Source organism: Elephas maximus, chromosome 18 (assembly GCF_024166365.1).
Source record: "Elephas maximus indicus isolate mEleMax1 chromosome 18, mEleMax1 primary haplotype, whole genome shotgun sequence".
In the NCBI taxonomy this organism is placed as follows: Eukaryota; Metazoa; Chordata; class Mammalia; order Proboscidea; family Elephantidae; genus Elephas; species Elephas maximus.
In genome coordinates this window covers 80,601,038-80,624,183 of record NC_064836.1, presented here as the reverse complement: position 1 = coordinate 80,624,183, position 23,146 = coordinate 80,601,038, and the positions used below count along the sequence as shown (strand labels likewise).

The following is a 23,146-nucleotide window of genomic DNA, read 5'->3' as shown; positions in this document are numbered from 1 at the left end:
TAAAAGGTAAGGCAGCTAAAGGGAAGTATACAATCAAACTATAACTTGTGAACTGAATTATCAGTCTCCAAGGATCAAAAGGTGATGGCAAAAGTGTGGAAATCCAGTATATCTGAGCATAGGCAGAAACTGTCATCTGCTTTGCTCTATTTTATCTTTCTCTATGTCTGTATCCACTTCTATACAATCCCATGTTTCCATCAAGAGTAAGTACATTGGAGCAGCTTCATACACACATACCATTTGAGATCTTCTCAACAAATTACAATAGGAGACGAGAAGAGCAACAGTTTATTTAAGCAAGTAGTGTCCCTTTAATTACAGATGTTGGAAAAGATCTAATTGTATTTTTTTTTTCCTGCTATTCTATCCTGCAATCATTCTGCCTTTCCTTCTCTCTATAAAAGACTTGTATGATGATATGTGAATCAGTCAAAACTTTGGCTACATTTTAACAGCCACATTCTTATACTACAAATGGTTTGATAAAGGAAATGCCTTACCACGTTTCCCTCTGCATTACCAGCATGCTCATCAGGAGAGTCAGGACTACAACTTTCTAGAGGATAAAAGAGAAGAAACTTAAAAAAAAAAAAAAAATCTCTTTATAGACACTCAAGTTCTCCCTTCTCCTATCTCAATATGATTACGTTATTAGAATCACTTAGTCGCTCCCTCTTTCATGCCCTTCTTCCCACAAACAGCATTACAAATGCGGTCACTGTAGAAACACATTATCAGCAGCAACAGCAGGGAACTCTTATGACTGACTCAGGTGCTCCAAAGGGGAATCAAGGCAGTTCGACCAGACCATCATCCCTGGCTCTTTAAGGATGTCGACCTGGTACCTACCAACTACTAACGATGGAAAAGCAATGGCCAACGAGCCACTGAAAGAAGTGGTTAAGGAATAAACAATGCTGTGTTATTTCTCAAGGAAGGCCTTCCTACTGGACCTTACCAAAATTTGACCATTTTATACATTTCCTAAGCTAAGAACATTTTAAAACAGAGTAATAGAAAAGAGAATTAAAAAAACAAAACACATTGAAATATATAGCCATATGACACTACAATCAGGGACCTGAAGGTAGGCAAGGTTTTGTGGCTTTTATTAAAACAGGTTTATCTGTATTTTAAGCCCGTTTTTTTTAAACCACAGACCATAGAACTTTTTTTTTTCTTTTTTAAAGTGGGCAATACTGTAATATAATTTTTGCCAATATCCTCTGATCCTCCAGAGCTAGTTTTCATCTGGCTCTTTGCCATGGAAGGCTCACCTAGATGGGTTCCATTAGCAGTTGTCTGTTCCTTTTAGGTCCTAGGTGGGTGGGAGATCAGAGAGAGGGAAAAGAAAGAACAGGGAGTCATTCCCCAGCTCCTGCCTTTAAGGTCACCCTGACTGGCTGGGTCCCTTAACAGTGGCACCGCTAGAGGAGTACAGGGGGCTGCTGATTGTACAGGGTAACACTATCAGAGAGGGTGACACCAAAATAACTGTCCTTAAAATTTTTGTGCAGTGTTTCAGCAGAAATTTATTATTTTTTACAAAAATATCCCTGTACTTAGTTACATCTCCATGCGTCTGTCAGTTTGTCATACTGTGGTGGTTTGCATGTTGTTGTAATGCTGGAAAGTATGCTACCAGTACTTCAATTACCAGCAGGATCACCCGTGATGGACAGATTTCAGCAGAGCTTTCAGACTAAGACAGTCTAGAAAGAAGGACCTGATGGTCTACTGCTGAAAAAAATAGGCCGATGAATGCTTAATGAATAGCAGTGAAATATTGTCCAGTATAGTGTTGGAAGATGAGCCCCTCAGGTTGGAAGGCACTCAAAATACGACTGGGGAGGAGCGGCCTCCTCAAAGTAGAGTTGACCTTAATGACATGGATGGAGTAAAGATTTTGAGACCTTCATTCATTGTTGTGGCGGGACTCAAATTGAGATGAAGCAACATCTATTAATAATCAGAACAGAGGATGTACTAAGTATAAATCTAGGAAAATTGGAAGTTGTCAAAAATTAAATGGACCACACAAAGATCGATATCGTAGGCACTAGTGGGCTGGAATGGACTGGTATTAGCCATTATGAACCAGACAACCATATGGTCTACTTATGCCAGGAATGACAACTTGAAGAGGAATGGTGTCGCATTCATCATCAAAAAGAACATTTCAAGATCTATCCTGAAGTACAGTGCTGTGAGTGATAGGATAATATCCATACATCTACAAGAAAGATCAGTTAATACAGCTATTATTCAAATTTATGCACCAACAACTAATGCCAAAGACAAGGAAATTGAAGACTTTTACCAACTTTTGCAGTCTGAAATTGATCAAACCTGCAATCAAGATGCATTGATAATTACTGGTGATTGGAATGTGAAAGCTGGAAACAAAGAAGGATCGGTAGTTGGAAAACATGGCCTTGGTGATAGAAAAGACATCAAAAATTGCATGATAGAGTTTTGCAAGACCAAGGATTTCTTCATTGCAAATAACTTTTTTCAATGACTTTAACAATGACCGTACATGTGGAACTTGCCAGATGAAATGCACAGGAATCAAATTGACTAAATCTGTAGAAAGAGAGATTGGAAAAGCTCAATATCATTAGTCAGAACAAGGCCAGGGGCTGACTGCAGAACAGACCATCAATTGCTCATATGCAAGTTCAAGCTGAAGCTGAAGAAAATCAAAGCAAGTGCAGGAGAGCCAAAATACTACCTTGAATATATCCCACCTGAATTTAGAGACCACTGAAGAATAGATTTGATGGATTGAACACTAATGACTGAAGATCAGACAAGTTGTGGAATGACATCAGGGATATCATACAGGAAGAAAGCAAAAGGTCATTTAAAAGAGAGAAAAGCTGAAAATGGACGTCAGAAGAGACTCTTAAACTTGCTCTTGAACTTATAGTAGCTAAAGCAAACAGAAGAAATGATGAAGTAAAAGAGCTGAATGGAAGAATTCAAAGGGGGCTTGAGAAGACCAAGGAAAGTATTATAATGAAATGTGCAAAGACCTGGAGATAGAAAAATAAAAGGAAAGAACATGCTCAGCATTTCTCAAGCTGAAAGCACTGAAGAAAAAAATTCAAGCCTTGAGTTGCAATATTGAAAGAATCTTCAGAGAAAATATTGAATGACACAGGAAGCATCAAATGAAAATGGAAGGAATACACAGAGTCACTGTACCAAAAAGAATTGGTTGACTTTCAACCACTTCAGAAGGTAGCATGTGATCGATAACTGACAGTACTTAAGGAAGAAGTCCAAGCTGCATTGAAGGCACTGGCGAAAAACAAGGCTCCGTGAAGTGACAAAATATCAACTGAAATGTCTCAACAAATGGATGCAGCTCTGGAGGTACTTGTCTATGTCAAGAAATTTGGAAGATAGCTTCCTGGCCAACTGACTGGAAGAGATCCATATCTGTGCCCATTCCAAAGAAAGGTGATCCAACAGAATGCAGAAATGATCGAACGACATCCTTAATATCACACAAAAATAAAATTTTGCTGAAAATCATTCAAGAGGAATTGCAGCAGTACATCAACAGGGAACTGCCAGAAGTTCAGGCTCGATTCAGAAGAAGACATTGAATGAGGGATATCATTGCTGATGTCACATGGACCTTGGCTGAAAATAGAGAATACCAGAAAGATGCTTACCTGTGTTTTATTGACTATGCAGAGGCATTCAACTCTGTGGATCATAACAAATTATAGATAACATTGCAAAGAATGGGAATTCCAGAACACTTAATCGTAATCATGAGGAATCTGTACATAGACCAAAAAGCAGTCGTTCAAACTAAAAAAGGGGATACTGAGTGGTTTAAAGTCAGGAAGGGTGTGCATCGGGGTTGTATCTTTTCACGATACTTATTTGATCTGTATGCTGAACAAATCTGAGAAGCTAGACTATATAAAGAATACAGCTTCAAGATTGGAGGAAGACATTAACAACCTGTGATATGCAGGCGACACAATCTTCTTTGCTAAAAGTGAAGAGGACTTGAAACACTTATTGAAGATCAAAGACCACAGCCTTCAGTATGGATTGTACCTCAGGATAAAACAAAAATTCTCACAACTGGATCAATAAACAACATCATGATATATGGAGAAAATACCAATGTTGTCAAGGATTTCATGTTACTTGGATTTTTTTTTTTTGGATCCATAGCACCATGGAAGCAGCAGTCGAGAAATGAGATGATGTGTTGCACTGGACAAATCTGCAGCAAAAGCCCTCTTTAAAGTGTTGAAAAGCAAGAATGTCACTTTGAGGACTAAGTTGTGCCTGACTCAGGCTATGCTGTTTTCAATTGCCTCTTATGCATAGGAAAGCTGGACGATAAATAAGGAAGCTCAAAGAATTGGTGCCTTTGAATTATGGTGTTGGTGAAGAATATCGAATATACCCTGGACTTACAGAAGAACAAATATATCTGTCTTGGAAGAAGTACAGCCAGAATGCTCCTTAAAAGTGAGGATGGCGAGACTTCGTCTTACATACTTTGGACATGTTATCTGGAGGGAACAGTACCTGGAGAAGTACATCATACTTAGTAAAGTAGAGAGTCAGCAAAAAAGAGAAAGACCCTCGAGGAAGTGGATTGACACAGCGGCTGCAACAATGGGCTCGAACGCAACAAAGGTTGTGTAAATTGTGCAGGACTGGGCAGTGTTTCCTTCTGTTGTACAGAGGGTCACTATGAATTGGAACAAACTCAATGGTACCTAACAACAACAAAAGTTAGTTATAAAAACAAAAACTTTTTTCATAAGCCCAGGTTACATGTTATCAATATATCTACAAGGCTAAAAGTGTGTGTTAATCTACTTTTTGAACTTTTTAATTTGCTTCTTTCAGAGCTGTCATTATTATCCAACTATAAGGACACCAAATCATGTGGTTTCCTCCGCACACACTAAAAGTACATGCTGTTGTTTTCGTTGATGCCAGTGTCTTTACATTTACTGATTTGTCAAGTTTTCTGGTGTTTCAACTGCATTATTGTGGTAAGTAGTATTTATGAACCTATACCAATAACTTTTTTGAGAAAGAAGTAGTAATTAAAGGAAAAGGAGAAAAATCAAAACATAAATAATTTAGGCGGTGTGTCTGATATCGTAATATAAAGGTGTAATTTTGATTTCGCTGGTTGTTTATGTCACTACTATTGCCGTTACATTCAGTGATATACATGAATTACAATTTACAAATAACATTAGTACAAAAAACATTACTAAGGATTCAGTATGGTCTAGTACCAGAGGAGATCCATGGGGGGGTGACACCATGAGTTACTGTACTGGGTGACACCAACCATAGTGATCCCACTGTCCCTTGACTAAAGGCCTTCGTTCCTTACAAGGCAGCTGACATTGCATGACTTTATCCTTCCAGGTTTTGAGAACTGCCACCTCTCTTTGTCCCTTCATTTGCATTCCCTTTTGTACAATTTTGAGTGTGCCATGTGTTTTTTGTTGGGACTTGACTTATGCATATTTTCAATACAGAAACTAAGCAATCATCCCTGAGCAAAATACAATGACCTCTCTCTTACAATTTAAACCTAATCCAATCACAAATATCATTATATTAGGTCAGGGGTTGCAATTGAGAAAACAAACTAGAATGCCTATGACCTACCATTTATCTCTTTCTACTGGTCAGATAAGAGACAGGAGCAACCAGTGAGGGGCCTAGCCTGCCTACTAGTACAAACAATCATAGGGCTACAAGTGGTGAAACTCTTGCTGTCACCTTTAAAAGCGTTTCTTTAATTGTTGTTTATAAGCTTCCACACAACATGGCACTATAGACAGAAACACCACGCCATCCCTCCACAACAAAGATCTGAAAAACTAAGTAGAACAGAGACAAACTTCAGTCCTTGAACCTTAAGCATTAAATGAAGAGATAAAGAACTCAGCCAAGCACTGAATAGAATAAGAAACTGACAAAGAGAGTGAGGGGAGCTATGTGTTGAGGTCTCCTATCGGCTAACACAGCATGGATTCACCGTCTTGGACTCCTATTGGAGATCAGCAGACAAGGAGTATAAGAAAGTAGTTTCATGGAGCTCCTGGCACGAGACGGAACACCCAGTAACCAGTGATAAATGTTTTCTCACTCCCCCCATCCTTCTCCTCTCTTCTCGACCTCCCCCACATCATAGTTGGATGTGGTTGCTCAGCCAGCTGAAAAGTCCAGGGTCTGTGCCCCTTGGATTTGCCCCACCCACGTCAGAGATCAGTGGACAGGGAGTACAGGAAAGCACCTTACAGGCACTTCCAGTAGAAGACAGAGCACCCAGTAACCAGCAATATACGCTTTCCCATCCCCCATCCTTCCCCCTGCTGCTCAGCCTCCTCTGCTTCGCACTGGCTGCAGTCTCTTGGGCAGGAGGCACTGGCTTTGGTCCCTTCCACTTGGATTCACTGTACCTACACTGGCCAGCTCCCAGAGTGCCATTTGTGTGTTGCTAATGTTGCTTTTTCCCGCTTCTTTTGGTTTCTTCCGTGCCTCTCACTACCACACCCTCATTTCTCTCAAACACCTGGCTCTGTCTGCCATCTTTGCTTCTTCTTGAAAGGCTGTGAAACTACTCAGCTGTGGAATAGCTTCCCTAGCCTGCTGCGACACTAGTGGGATCCCTGGGGCTTGCCTTTTTGTTTTTTATTTGTTTTGTTTGTTTGTTTCCTTTTTCTTTTGAGGCTTGGGAGCCCCTTCTAGCCAGCTGTACTGTATGGCTTGGGAGCCACTTGCCCAGTCTGCACAGCTGCACTGGTGGGACCCCTGGGGGTATTTCTTCTTTTTTTTTTTTTTTTTTGTCTTTCTTCATTTCTCAGTTTCTCATCTCTCTATACTTACCTTCTTATCTTGTCTCCTGAATACCTGGCACCGTGTGACATCTCCACCCGTTCTAGCCAGGCTGTACTACTTGGCTTGGAAACCACTTCCCCAGTATTTGCAGCTACGTGGGATCCCTGGAGGCTTTTCTTTTTCTAATTTTTATTTATTTATTTCCTTTGTCTTCCCTCACCTCTTTTGTTTTTCTCCATTTCTCAGTTTCTCATCTTTCCACTTGAATGGAAAGCTCCTTTAGCACTTTTTTTTGTTTGTTTATTTTGGCTCCTGTTTCTCTCTCCTCTTTCCCATACCCATCTTAGCTCCACACATTGCAACCTCCCCCCTCCTAACTGCCTGTCTGCACTGATCACTGAACCTCACACCCCTGAGCAGCACAGGTGCAGCCTACCAGAACCTGCCCTGCGCTGATTCCCAGCCCTCCCTGTTGGCCCTAGTATGTGCCACAAACAACCCATCCCAGCCCTCCCCTTCAGCTGGACCTCCCCTACTGTACCATAGCTGAGCAAATGGCCCTGCCCATTGGAAAAGGAGGTTAGAAGTACTGTGCATACAGATGAGCAAACAACAAAGAATGTATAGCCCTCTGCTCAGACATAACCAAATAAAAAAGCAGGACAAAAACAAACCTACATTCAGTAAATGAAGAAAATAACTACTGAATGTCCTGAAGATAGCAGACAATATCAAAACATATATATAAAAAAAGGATAGAGTGATTCTAGTTGGTGTCTATAATAAAATACCAGATGACTTTTCAGTAGAGGAAAAGGCGCTAGAACTGCCTGATAGGGAATTCAAATCTCTAATATTCAGAGCTATCCAATAGTTGAAACAAAAAGCAGGCAAAAATTATGAAAAATAGATAAATTCCTGGAAAAGACAGACAAATTCATGGAAAATAAGACAAAAAAATGGAAAAATTCAGAAAAATAATACAAGAAAAAAGGGCCAAAATGAATTCACAACTGGAAATCATACAAAAACTAGAAATCCAAAAGATAAACATCAAAGTTTCAGAAATGGACAGTGTTGTCGAAGGGCTTAGGAGCAGGTTTGAAATGATGGAAAACAGGATCTGTGAAGCTCAAGACAAACACTTGGGTACAACTCTGATGAAAAATCAGAAAAAAGAATGAAGAAACCCTGAGAATTATGTGGGATACAATCAAAAACAAAAAATTTGCAAGTGATCGGAGTTCCAGAACAGGGGGAGAAAACGAAAAACACAGAGAGAATCACTGAAGAGTTGCTGACAGGAAACTTCCCTAATATCATGAAAAATGAAAAGCTGACCATCCAAGAAGCTCGACAAGCCCCATATAGGATAGGCCCCAAAAGAAAATCACCAAGGCATATCATAATCACACTCACTAAAACCAAAGACAAAGAAAGAATCCTGAGAGCAGGTCGAGAAAAACAAAAAGCCACATACAGAGGAGAAATAATAAGACTAAGCTCTGATTATTCACCAGAAAACATGCAGGCAAGAAGGCAATGGGATGACATATATAAAACCTCGAAAGAAAACAATTACCAATCAAGAATAATATATTCTGCAAAACTCTTGTTCAAATATGATGGTGAAATTAGGACTGTCTTTTTTTAGTCATCTAGTGCTGCCATAACAGAGATACCACAAGTGCATGGCTTTAACATAGAGAAATTTATTTTCTCACAGTCTGGTAGGTTACAAGCCCAAATTCGGGGCGTTGGCTCCAGGGGAAGTCTTTCTCTCTCTGTTGGCTCTGGAGGAAGCCTTCCCCTGGTCAAGGAGCTTCTCAGGCACAGAGACCCTGTGTCCAAAGGACGCACTCTGCTCCTGGTGCTGCTTTCTTGGTGGTATGAGGTCCCCCTGTCTTTCTGCTTGCTTCTTTTTATATCTCAAGAAAGATTGCCTTAAACACAATCTAATCCTGTAGGTTGAGTCCCGCCTCACTAAAACAACTGCCACCCACCCTCCCTCATTAACATCATAGATGCAGGATTTACAACATATAGGAAAATCACACAATACTGGGAATCATGGCCTGGCCCAATTGATACACAAATTTTGGGAGGGACATAATTCAATCTATGAAAAGGACATTTCCCGATAAACACAAATTAAGAGAATATGTAAAAAATAAACCAAACTTAAAATAATTACTAAAGAAGGTCCTTCAGTCTAAGAACAAACAACGTCAGACCACAGACTGAAGCTAGGACACAAGATCACACCAGCCAGATACCAACCTAGGAAATTAACTCTCAGGGGCTATCCAAAACTAAAAGAATTACAGCAGGGAACCAGAGATGTTAATCTGCAAATGACAACAACCTCAGAACAATAAAAGAGGGAATAAATGGTATAGGTATAGAACTTCCTAATGAAGAGGAAGGCAAGGTGATACCAAGTAAGAATACACTGATTCAAACCTAGGAAGATAAGGGTAAATTTCATGGTAACACAAAGAAAGTTAACAAATCTACTCATCAGAATAAAGAAGAAAAACATAAAGTCTCAATAAAAACAAAATCTACAAAAACAAAAGAAATGAAAAAAAAACACCCATAAGTAAAAGGAATTCAGCACAGTAGAGTAAGAGGAACAAAGAAAATGTCAGCACCAAAAAAAAAAAAAAAAAGCACTGCAAAACGACAGCAATAAACTCACACTTATCAATAATTACACTAAATGTAAATGCACCCATAAAGAGATAGGGAGTGATGGATTGGATAAAAAAACAGGATCCATCAATAGGCTGTCTACAAGAGACACACCTTAGAAAAAAAGATGTAAATTTATTAAAATGAAAGATGGAAAAAATATATCAAGCAAACAGGTATCAAAAAAGAGCAAGAGTGGCAATACCAATCTCAGATAAAATAGACTTTGAAAGAAAATCTACCAGAAAAGACAAAGGGCAGTATATAATGATATAACGATTAAAGGGATCATCCATCATAACCATAATAAACATCTACGCACCCAATGACAGGGCTCCAAAATACATTAAAAAAAAACTTACACAGCACTGAAAAGAGAAATTGAGTTTCACAATAATACTAGGAGACTTCAACACACCACTGTCAATAAAAGACAGAACATCTAGAAAGAAACAAAGATACAGAAGAGCTAAAGAGCACAATCAGCCAACTTGACCTCATAGACATATATGGAACACTGCACCCAACAGCTGCAAAGTACACGTTCTTTTCTAACACACATGTAACGCTCTTCTGAATAGACCGCATCTTAGGCCACAGAGCAACCCTCAACAAAATCCAAAACATTGAAATAATACAAAGTATCTTGTCTGACCACAATGCCATCAAAGTAGAAATTAACAGGAAGAGTAAGGAAAAAAAATCAATTACGTGGAAACTGAATAACACCCTCCTAGCCATTAGAGAAATGCAAGTCAAAACCACAATGAGATAACATCTCACTCCAGCATGGCTGGCATGAATCAATAAAACAGGAAATAACAAATGTTGGAGAGGCTGCGGGGAGAACGGAACTCTTACGCTTTGCTGGTGGGAGTACAAAATGATACAACCATTTTGGAAAACGATAAGGCACTTCCTTAGAAAGCTAGAAATAGAAATACCATATGATCCAGCAATCCCACTTCTAGGAATATATCCTAGGAATAAGCGTCATCACATGGACAGACATATGCACACCCATGTTCATTGCAGCATTGTTCACAATTGCAAAAAGATGGAAATAGCCTAGATGCCCATCAACAGATGAATGGATAAACAAACTGTGGTACTTAACACACAATGGAGTGTTATGCAACAATAAAGAAAAATGATGAATTTGTGAAGCATCTCATAACATGGATAAATCTGGAGGGCATTATGATGAGTGAAATAAGTCAATTACAAAAAGATAAATATTGTATGAGGGCACTACTGTAAAAACTCTGAAAAGGTTTACATACAAAAAGAAACAATCTTTGATGGTTACGAGGCAGCGGGGTGGGTAGGGGTGGAAAAACACCAACTAGACAACAGATAAGTGGTAGCTTTGGTGAAGGGTAAGAGAGTACATGATACTGGGGAAGCCAGCACAACTCCTACAAGGCAAGGTCATGGAAGTTCCATAGATACACCAAACTCCCTGAGGGACTGAATTGCTATGTTGAGGGCTGAGGGGACCATGTTCTTGAGGAACATTTAGCTCAACTGGCATAATATAGTTTATAAAGAAAGTGTTCTACATTCTACTTTGGTGAGTAGCATCTGGGGTCTTAAAAGCCTGTGAGCAGCCATCTAAGATACAACACTGGTCTCTCGCCTTTGGGAGCAAGGGGGAATGAAGAAAACTAAAGATAGAAGGGAAAGATTAGTCCAGAGGACTAATAGACCACATCTACCACAGCCTCCACCAGAGTGAGTCCAATATAACTAGATGGTGCCCGACTACCACCACTGACTGCTCTGACAGGGATCACAATAGAGGGTCCCAGACAGAGCTGGAGGAAAATGTAGAACAAAATTCTAACTCAAAAAGAAAGACCAGACTTACTAGTCTGAAGAGAGAGGAGAAACCCTGAGAGTACGTCCCCTAGAGATTCTTTTAGCTCAGTAATGCAGTCGCTCCTGAGGCTCACCTTTCAGCTGAAGATGAGTCAGGCCCATAAAACAAAACTAGACTAGAGCGGCATAGCAGCCCAGGGGCAAGGACTAGAAGGCAGAAGGGAACAGGAAAGCTGGTAATAGGGAACCCAAGGTCGAGAAGGGAGATTGTTGACATGTCGTGGGGTTGTTAACCGTTGTCATAAAACAATATGTGTACAATTTAACGAGAAACTAGTTTGTTCTGTAAACCTTCACCTAAAGGACAAAAAAAAAAAAATTATGGCCTAAAAAAAAAAAAAGTTTCTGCTATGACCAAATATCCTAACTTTAGTGGAGAAAATAGGCAAATATCAACCAGAGGAACATAAGAAAGGGGCATGGGAGCTATCTCAACCCCCAGAGCAGTCAGAACACAGCCAGATAGAATAAAGGGGAGTATGGAATAAGGAAGAGTAATGGAGTAAGGGAGAGTGTTTTAGGGCTAGACCTGTTTCTTCCACTAGTTAACCAGGTGATCTTAGGCAGTACACATGTTTCATATGCCCACTTAGCATTTGAGTTAACTTCCTGTAAAATGTGGAGATAAACTAGAACTAAGTTTTGCCAAATACCTTCTATTTCAAATTCTATTGATAAAAGGAACATGTTTTAAGAAGTTCTATAATCATAGTGGAAACCCTGGTGGCATAGCGGTTAAGTATTAAGGCTGCTAACCAAAAGGTCGGCAGTTTGAATCCACCAGGTGCTCCTTGGAAACTGTGGGGCAGTTCTCCTCTGTCCTATAGGGTCACTATGAGTCCGAATCGCCTCGACGGCAATGGATTTTTTTTTATTTTTATGATCATAGCACCTCAATGTATCATTTTAAATAGCTGTAATGGTTTTTATAAGTAATAAAGTATAGAAAATTTAGAACATTTTTTAAAAAACAACTCACAAGAATTAAAATAAAATGGCTCATAAGTACAATGCACTTTCGAGCAGCACCAAGAATAGACTAAGTTCAGAGCAAGAGATAGGGATGGAAGTAGTGAGAGGGAAGCCTGGAGACTTAGGAAAGTGTTTGGGGAAGGTGTGCTGCTGGGAGGAATCCCGTACTCCAATTGTCCCCAAAGTGACTGTTTTTAAAGCTTTGGCCTTTTCTTTCCAACTACTTTTTCATGCAGAATGATTGGGATCATCTGTACATCATTTTAATGTTAAATTTAAATTTTTCTTTTCTCCTTTTTAGTGGAAAAAAGAATGCGATTTTCAATTAATTTAATCATAAAATAGAAATAATGGCAGTGTGCCACAAAGAACGCGCTTGCGTATAAGCTTGATGTGCCTCTGATGATTTACTCAGGATAAACCCCTACAAGTAGAATTCCAAAAAAAAAAAAAAAAAAAAACAAACAAACAAACCAGTGCTGTCAGGTCGATTCTGACTCATAGTGACTCTACAGGACAGAGTGGAGCTGTCCCACGGAGTTTCCAAGGAGCAGCTGGGGGACGTGAACTGCTGACCTTTTGATTACTCAGGTGGAAATGTAGGACTGTTCTAAAATATTTTTGATACATTTTGTGAATGATTCTCCAGAAAATTTTGGTCCCTTTGCATGCCCATCAATGCTTTAACTGCGTATTTCCCTGTCATTTTTAATACACTCGTACCTGCACACTCAGGAACAAAGCCCAAATTCTCCATGAGATATTACCTGTGGCCTTGTTGGATCTTCTTAAATGATGAACTAGACAACCTATTATCAGTAGAATCAGCAAACTTAGAGCCACCAAAATTATTATAATCATTTTCTGGGAAACTATTCTTCGGCTCAGTTCTAAATAAAACAAACAAAGTCTGTGAACAGGAAGAAAAATTATCAAAAAAGAAAAGATAAATGTGGGAGGGTGTGGAGTATGTTTGTTATTTTTAAAACTAATTAACTCTGCATTCTTAGCTGGGAGGTAGAATTTATTAGTGAAAACACTTGACATAATGAAAAAGCCCATTAGAGATAAGATCAAGAGCCCAGTTTTGATGAAGGAGTTTGATACAATCATAAATATCTTCCAGTCTCAATGTCTCTAGTATGAGAAACTTATAGGCACTTTAATAATGTTAACTGATTTGGGAATTCTGGGAAAAGAGGCAGGAGAAAAAGGAGTCTGAAAACTTCAGAACAATGAGTCTATTATGCATTTTAAGTTTCTATTTTTTATACTGTAATAAGGAAACTAGCACATTTTTTACAAAGGAATAATTACGACTACAAGCTAGTTCAGCCCAACATTCTACATGGAGAGTAAAGGGAGGGTGCAGCCCACACACAGCTTGGAAAGAACGGCATCGTGGTGAACAGCGATTAGAGGTGATGGGAGGAGCTGACTGAGAGGTGACAGGTGACCACCAGCATGGTAGGTAGTTGGAGGAGCCTAAACTTTCTCCAGCATTTGGGTTGGGGCTAAAATTATTGTAATTAGTAGTAAAGGAAGTGGGGACTCCAAAAAGCAGAAACATGGAAAGATCTCAGGTTACCAAAGTCAGAATCCTATTAATCTTGTGATCTATGCTGTATGGAATAGTGGGAAGGAAGCTGTGATCATTAAGGTTGTGTGTCAACTTGGCTGGATCATGATCTCAGTGGTTTGGCAGTTATGATGTAGTTTGGCAGTCAAATAATAATGTAATCACCTCCAGGATGGGATCTGATACAACGCTATTACCTCCAGGAGGGGACATGCAGTGAGTAGCCAATCAGTTGAAAGGGAGTTTCCATAGGGGTGTGGCCCGCATCCAATATAGGTGGACTTTCTGGCAAGGGTTGCAGGCCTTTGATCACTCTGGATCCTGCAGTTGACTCCTGTTCATCTGACCTCTCGTTCTTGGGACTGGAACTAGCAGCTTGCCTGCCAATCTTGGAATTCATCAGCCTCTGTGATCTGGATCTTGGGTTCACCAACCCCCATAGCTATGTGGATTGGGAGAAGCCTACAGCTTGACTTGGGAATTTCCAACCTCTGTGACTGTGTGCCATTTCCTTGATGCAAATCTCTCTCTATATATATATATCTACTTATATAAAAAAAAAAAATAGCAGATGTCAATTTTTATGAATATACTCTTAACGAAGTAATGTTTTACAACCAATAAAACATTAATCTTTGTACATATTTTGGTCACTCTTAAATTCTATACATATGCAAAGAAGGAGAGATTAAGTAGTAATGTTAAGGTGATTCTCTAAAGTGTTCTCATATGCATTTTTTTCCACGTGAAAAAAATCTTGCAAAATATAGCTTCTGTCCATTTTATATGTGGCCATTGGTTCCCCCATTTGTCAGGGAATCTGCCTGAGGTCACAAACTGATTTACCATCAAAATTTAGCAAAAATTATTTAATTTCTTTCAACTGAGTGTGACATTTATTGAACAGATACAGACCCTAGGACTCTAAAACACACCCATCTAGACCTCCTTTTCAAAGATTGTAGGCTCCCTTGGGCAAGGCACCACGTAGAAAATTGTAATTCAGAGCAGAAAATCACCAGTGTCCTTGAAAGAGTGATGTCTAGGGTAGCGTAATGTTTGCCTTGTGCTGTGCCCTGCTAGGGCAGCTCCTACTACAGGCCTTTTCCTGAGAGTGGGTGTGGGCGAACCCTCCCTCAGTCCCAACCGACCAGGGTTTACTTGGGAATGAGAGACCCCGAAAAGCTGTTTTCTTTGTCAGAGGTGGAATGGTCCTGATGCTTATGCTATGTGTGAATTGATAATTAGACCTCTGGTTAAGAAGATGGGCAATATATGGCCTTTAGACCATTTCTTCTTGATTATTTTTTCTACGCTACAAAATGAATCTAACATGAGGCAACACTGGTAAAAATAGAAAGCTGGCTTGACTGTATTTTATATAAGTCTGACGCTCTTACTTTGGAGAAAAAATAAGTGTCAAATGCACCTTCAGTTTTTAGTTCTGTGCTCTCCAAGTGGCAGCTCTGCAAAAAGTGTTACTGACAGGCGTCTAGAAGTTTCTATTTGCAGACCACATGACCTAAGGACAACTCTGTGCTCTCACTTGAAATCTCACTATATAGTATCAGCAAACCTAAGATCTGTTATTCCTCTTAATTTTTACAACTAGAATGATAGAAATATTCCTAAAACATATGCTCCACTGACTTGAATATCTTCATTAAGGTGGTAGTTTCCATGGTCTACCATGATGTCAAATTGGTAGCTTCAGGTGTGGGGTCCAACCAGCCACCTCGTTCTCTAGAAAGCTGACTTTATGGGTACACATTTCATGAATCTATTTCAGTTTAGGAGGCTATCAATCCAAATTCAGGGCTCTAGCTCTAGGGGGAGGCTTTCTCTATCGACTCTGGGAGAAGGTCCTGGTCTCCTTTCAACATCTGCAGGCCCAGCATCCCCTGGAGATCTCCATGTGTCTTGGCATCAATCTTCCCTTGGATCTAGGACGTCCTCATCACAGGGACCCTGGGGCAAAAGGACATGCTCTGCTCCTGGCTCTTCTTTCTTGATGGCACTGAGGTCTCCCCCTCTCTGCTCACTTCTTTCTTCTTTTATCTCTTGTAAGACAAAAGGTGATGCAAACCACACCCCAGGGAAACTCCGCTTACATGGATCAAGGATATGATCTGAATAAGGGTATTGTAACCCTAAACCTGCCTCATTAGCATAAAAAATAGCCTAAATCCTGCCTCGTTAACACATAGAGGTCAGGATTTACAACACATCACAGATGGAGGATAATTACATCCAACCACATCATGGGGGATGATTACATCTTTAAATAGCTGCCAAACCACTGAGAATCATGGCCTAGCCAAGTTGACTCAGTTTGGGAGGCCACAATTCAATCCAATTACCAATAGAGGTTAAAAAAAATGAGCTGAATCAGGTATACACTTAGTGCTTCAAATGTTCTGTGGTGACTATTTCCACCAGATTCAGAGTTGGTGCTATGTTTCTCCAGCATCCAAAAGAGTCTTTATTTAATTTCCTATGTGCCTGCAGGAGTCCCTGAATGGCACAAATAGTTAAGCACTTGACTACTAGCCAAAAGGTTGGCTTTTTGAAACCCACCCAGAGGTGCCTCAGGTCACAGGTCACCTGAAAGGTCACAGCCTTAGAAACCCTATGGAGCAGTTCTACTCTGCACACATGGGGCAGCCATGAGTTAGAACGACTCAACAGCAACCTAACAACGACAACTGCACCTATAGCTTCAACGCCACAACCCCTAGTCCCTAAGGCATGTATTGGGCAGTGGTGAGCAGTTGAAGCTGCTTAGCCCACAGAAGCATCAAAACTTATAGGTTTCCTCTTTATGTCTGAAGCCCTGAGAGGGAAGTCCTCTTGGAGTAATTTCTTTTTCAATACAGTGTTTTTATGTGGTTGAAGGACGGTGGGATTTCTACCATTTTGACCAGAAGTGTCCCTGTAAATCAAGTTTTGAGAAGCGCTAATCTAAGGTAGATTCAGCCCTCTGAATCCGCAAGTTCCACATTCATGGATCCAATCAACTGCAGATTGAAAATATTTGGAAAAAAAAAAAAAGAAAGTTTCAAAAAGTAAAACTTGAATTTGCTGTTCACTGAGCAGTAGGCTGGACGCCCATGAGTGACGCGATGTGTGGGCATCCCTGCTGTAGCCTCTCGCCATTTCCCAGATCCTCAGTCTCTCTCCAGCACTTAGCACTCGCAGTTTGAGCATCATCTTCCTCGCATCTCTTTTGTTCTCTACTTGGGTGCACCTTTTGTTTCTGGGAAAAAATGGCTCCTACAAAGCAATGAAGTGGTCAAAGCAATCCTCCAAAGGCTAAGTTTGAGGGGGTGAGGAGAGTGAGAGGAAGGAGTGTCAGGCTAGTAGGGGATGGAAGGCTAACTATGGGGAGCACTACGGCCTGTAAAAAGGACTTGAGCGTCCTTGGATTTTGGTATCTGCAGGGGCCCTGGAATCGACCTCCACAGATAGAGAGGGAAGACTGTTCTTAAATGCTAACCTAAGCTCTATGTTTGATATTCACGAAGCTTCACTGCTAAAGCCAAAGCCCATGATCTAACCCTGCAACTTACTTACCTACTCGCAGTGTGTGCACCATGAGTAAAGCATATTTTCTTGAAGAAATATTACATAAATACTCTGCACTGTCTGAAAGAGCAAGATCTGTCAAAGTCGAAGAGAAGTCATTCTGGTTTATTCGCTCTTTGTTCCATGAGAATCGGGGTTCATTGATAATTGTGTTTTGTGAAGAGCTCAAAAAGTAAGCAAGCATCGAGGAAGTCCCACTTTTCTTTCTGGACCACGTGACTGTGAAGTCTTGATTTTGTAGAGAAAAGTTGTTGGTAAGCTGACATGAGAGTGAAACGTCTTCACTTTGCATTTTATGAAGGTGTTCTAACAATAGGATAAACAAGAAAATGTCAATGAAGATAATATTTTCAAATGAATTTTCTAAGTTAAACTTAGGAAACGGAATGAAGACTATATTATCAATTTCTTTGGAAATACCTTTTTGAAAAGCAATTAGATGTACTGTAGATTTTGTTAAAAGAAAAGCCTTGTTGTTGTTGTTGTTGCTGTTACTTGTCACTGAGTCAATTCCAACTCATGGCGACCCCATGTGTGCAGAGTAGAACTGTTTCATAGGGTTTTCAAGGCTGTGACTATTTAGAAGCAGATTGCCAGGCCTGTCTTCCAAGGTGCCTCTGGGTGGGTTCTAACTGCCAGCCTTTCAACCATTTGCATTACCCAAGAAACCCAAAAAAGAAAAGCCTTACAAACCACTATTTTCCATTTTACCACCTAGTAAGTGTGCCTAAAGCCTGGGACAGCTAGGGGGGTGGTGCAACTCGGCTTCAATTCTCACAACCTGACACTGAGCACTCAACAAAGTTGCTATCAGTTACTAGCTTTTTTAACTCAATTTGTTATTAGTTGCTGTCAAGTTGCCTCCAATTCATAGAGATCTTTTGTACAACAGAACAAAAACATTGCCTGATCCTTCCCTATCTTCATGGTCATGGTTTGAGTCCATTGTTGTACTATTTATATTTTGAGTGCCTTCCAACCAGGGGTTCATTTTCTAGCCCTATACTGGACAATATTCTGTTCAGGTCCTTAGGGTTTTCATTGACCACATTGATTTACTTCTAATTTTCAGAAGTATATCACCAGGCCTTTCTTCCTAGTCTGTCTTAGTGTGGAAATACTGTTGAAATTTGTCCGCCATGGGTGACCTTGCTGGTATTTGGAATACTCGTAGCATAGCTTCCAGCATCGTAGCAACACGCAAGCCACCTCAGTACAACATATTGACAGACAGATGGTGGTTTTAACTCAATACTTTTATTGACCCCTCAAATGCCAGTGTTCCCCAGCACTCCCCTCTTAATACTCTACTCCCTCGTAGTCTTTGTGATGTTTATGGTCACAACCACTTTCTAGTCTCTCTAGACAAAGTCTCTTTTCCACGCATAAAGAGTATGTTTGCGGCTGTCTGCAGGCAACTACCACAGTGTATTAGCTTTTGCAGAGCAGAAACTCTTTTGGGTGGTCTTGGTTTGCCCCTCCAGACCCAGCTTCACCCCATCCTTCCTGTTCTTTACTTCTGTAGGCTGGCATCTATGGACGACCAATGGATTGGTCTTCATGGTTCTTGACTCACATAACCTCTAGACAACCTGCTGAAGAGTAATGCCAAAACAAGAAAATCCAGTATTTCTCTGATACTTCAAGTCTTTCTTTTGCTCCATTCTACTGTTAGGGTCCAGTTCAAACACCTTACCAAGGTGTGGAAGGCCTTTGAACTGGCTTTTGCGTCCCTCTCCAGGTGCACCCCTTGATATTCTAGCTTCACTCTCAGCCACCCCACACTTCCACAAAACCGGGCGACTTTACTCCTCTGAGTTTTTGTACATGATATACCTGTTGCCGGGAATACTTTTCTTCTCTTTGAACATCCAAATCTTTTAAAACTCTGTCTTTATGCAACTTCCTTAAACATTTCCCTGTCCACATAAACAGAATTAATCACTCTGTTTTGTTTTTTTTTTATTGTGCTTTAAGTGAAAGTTTACAAATCAAGTCGGAGACTCTCATGCAAAAATTTATAAACACCTTACTATATATTCCTAATTGCTCTCCCCCTAATAAGATAGCACACTCCTTCCTTCCACTCTCTTTGTGTCCATTTGGTCAGCTTCTGACCCTCTCTACCCTCTAATCTCCTCTTCAGACAGGAGATGCCAACATAGTCTCATGTGTCTACTTGATCCAAGAAGCTCGTTCTTCACCAGTATCATTGTCTATCCCATAGTCCAGTCTAATTCCTGTCTGAAGAGTTAGATATAGGAATGGTTCCTATCTTGGGCTAACAGAAGGTCTGGGGACCATGACCTCCAGGGTCCTTCTAGTCTCAGTCAGACCATTACGTCTGCCCCCTGCTCCCTCAGGGGTTCTTTGTTGTGTTCCCTGTCAGGCAGTCATCGGTTGTAGCCAGGCACCATCTAGTTGTTTTGGTCTCAGGCTGATGTGGTCTCTGGTTTATGTGGCCCTTTCTGTCTCTTGGGCTCATAATTACTCTTTATCTTTGGTGTTCTTCATTCTCTTTTGCTCCAGGTGGGTTAAGAGAAATGCGTGCATCTTAGATGGCCACTTGCTAGTGTTAAAGACCCCAGACACCACTCTCCAAAATGGGAAGCAGGATGTTTTCTTAATAGATTTTATTATGCCAATTAACTTAGATGTCCCCTGAAACTATGTCTCTCCAAACCCCTACCCCTGCTACGCTGACCTTTGAAGCATTCAGTTTATTCAGGAAACTTCTTTGCTTTTGGTTTAGTACAGTTGTGCTGACCTCTCCTGTATTGTGTACTGTCTTTCCCTTTACCAAAAATAGCTCTTATGTACTATCTAATTAGTGAAAACCACTCTCCTTCTCTCCCTCCCTCCCCCCTCTCGTAACCATCAAAGAATATTCTCTTCTCTGTTTAAACTATTTCTCGAGGTCTTATAATAGTGGTCTTATACAATATTTATCCTTTTGCAGCTGACTAATTTCACTCAGCATAATGCCTTACAGATTCCTCCATGTTATCAAATGTTTCACAGATTCATCATTGTTCCCTATCAATGTGTAATATTCCATTGTGTAAATATACCATAATTTATCCATTCATTCCTTGACGGGCACCTTGGTTGCTTCCACCTTGTTGTTGTTGTAACAATGCTGCAATGAACATGGGTGTGCATATATCTGTTAGTGTAAAGACTCTTATTTCTCTAGGATATATTCCAAGGAGTGGAATTGCTGGATCGTATGGTAGTTCTATTTCTAGTTTTTTAAGGAAGTGCCAAATCAATTTCCAAAGTGGTTGTACCATTTTACATTCCCACCAGCAGTGTATAAGTGTTCCAGTCTCCCCACAACCTCTCCAACATTTCTTATTTTTTGGATTAATGCCAGTATTGTTGGAGTGAGATGGAATCTCATTGTAGTTTTGATTTGCATTTCTCTAATGGTTAATGATCATGAGCATTTCCTCATGTGTCTGTTAGCCACCTGAATGTCTTCTTTAGTGAAGTGTCTGTTCATTTCCTTTGCCCATTTTTTAATTGGGGTGTCTTTTTGTAGTTGAGTTTTTGTAGTATCATGTAGATTTGAGAGCTCAGACGCTGATCAGAGATGTCATAGCTAAAATCTTTTTCTCAGTCTGTAGGTAACCTTTTTACTCTTTTGGTGAAGTCTTTGGATGAGCATAAGTGTGTGATTTTCAGGAGCTCCCAGTTATCTAATTTCTCCTGCATTGTTAATAATGTTTTCTACTCTGTTTACGCCATGTATTAGGACTCCTAGCATTGTCCCTATTTTTTCTTCCATAATTTTTATCATTTTAGGTTTCATATTTAGGTCTTTGGTCCATTTTGAGTTCATTTTGTGCATGGCGTGAAGTACGGGCCTTCTTTCATTTTTTTGCAGATGGATATCCAGTTATGCCAGCACCATTTGTTAAAAAGAGTGTCTTTTCCAATTTAACTGACTTTGGGCCTTTGTCAAGTATCAGGTGCTCATATGTAGGTGGATTTATGTCTGGATTCTGAATTCTGTTTCATTGGTCTACGTATCTGTTGTTGTACCAGAACTAGGCTGTTTTGACTACTGTGGCCATATAATACGTTCTAAAATCAGGTAGAGTGAGGCCTCAAACTTTGTTCTTTTTTTTCAGTAATGCTTTACTTTTTTTTTTTTTTTTTTTACTTACCTGGGCCTTCTTTCCCTTCCATATGAACTTGGTGATTTGTTTCTCCATCTCATTAAAAAATGTCATTGGAATTTGGATCAGAATTGCATTGTATCTATAGATCGCTTTTGGTAGAATAGATATTTTTATAATGTTAAGTCTTTCTATCCATGAGCAAGGTATGCTTTTCTACTTATGTAGGTATCTTTTGGTTTTTTACAGAAGTGTTTTGTAGTTTTCTTTGTATAAGTCTTTCACAACTCTGGTAAGATTTATTCCTAAGTAGTTCATTCTTGGGGGCTACTGTAAATGGTATTGATTTGGTGATTTCCTCTTCGATGTTCTTTTTGTTGGTGTAGAGGAATCCAACTGATTTTTGCATGTTGACCTTGTATCCCGATACTCTGCTGAACTCTTCTATTAGTTTCAGTAGTTTTCTTGAGGATCCCTTAGGGTTTTCTGTGTATAAGATCATGTCATCTGCAAATGGAGATTCTTTTACTTCTTCCCTGCCAATCTGGATGCCCTTTATTTCTTTATCTTGCCTAATTGCTCTGACTAGGGCCTCCAGCACAATGTGGAATAAGAGTGGTGATAAAGGGCATCCTTGTCTGGTTCCCGATCTCAAGGGGAAAGCTTTCAGACTCTCTCCATTTAGGGTGATGTTGGCTGTTGGCTTTGTATAAATGCCCTTTATTATGTTGAGGAATTTTCCTTCTATTCCTATTTTGCTGAGAGTTTTTATCATGAATGAGTGTTGAACTTTGTCAAATGCCTTTTCTGCATCAATTGACAAAATCATGTAGTTCTTATCTTTTGTTTTATTTATATGATGGGTTACATTGATTGTTTTTCTAATGTTGAACCATCCTTGCATACCTGATATGAATTTCACTCGATCATGGTGAATTATTTTTTGGATATGTTGTTGACTTCTATTGGGTAGAATTTTGTTGAGGATATTTGCATCTGTGTTCATGAGGGATATAGGTTTGTAACTGTCTTTTTTTGTGGTGTCTTTACCTGGTTTTGGTATTAGGGATATGCTGGCTTCATAAAATGAGTTTGGGAGTGTTCCAAACTTTTCTATGCTCTGAAATACCTTTAGTAGTAGTGGTGGCAATTCTTCTCTGAATGTTTGGTAGAACTCTGCACTGAAGCCATCCGGGCCAGGGCTTTTTTTTCTTGGAAGTTTTTTGATTACCTTTTCAACCTCTTCCTTTGTTATGTGTCTATTTAGTTGTTCTAACTCTGTTTGTGTTAATTTAGGTAGGTAGTGTGTTTCTAGGAATTCATCCATTTCTTCTAGGTTTTCAAGTTCGTTAGAGTACAATTTTTCATAGTAATCTGATATGATTCTTTTAATTTCATTTGGGTCTGTTGTAGTATCATCTGTTTCATTTCTTATTTGGGTTATTTGCTTCCTCTC

At 39.8% G+C, this 23,146-nt stretch overlaps 1 protein-coding gene across 3 annotated transcripts in view; it reads right to left on the bottom strand.

Annotated features, from left to right (window-relative positions):
* HHLA2 (HERV-H LTR-associating 2) overlaps positions 1-23,146 on the bottom strand; it is a 143,669-nt gene that overhangs the window by 804 nt on the left and 119,719 nt on the right. For all 3 annotated transcript variants that reach the window (XM_049857807.1, XM_049857805.1, XM_049857808.1), the window contains exons 6-8: positions 17,555-17,872; positions 13,170-13,292; positions 504-559 (exon numbers count right to left, since the gene is read on the bottom strand). In XM_049857807.1, the coding sequence (XP_049713764.1) occupies positions 504-559; positions 13,170-13,292; positions 17,555-17,872 (497 nt within the window). The remainder of the gene's footprint in view (positions 1-503; positions 560-13,169; positions 13,293-17,554; positions 17,873-23,146) is intronic.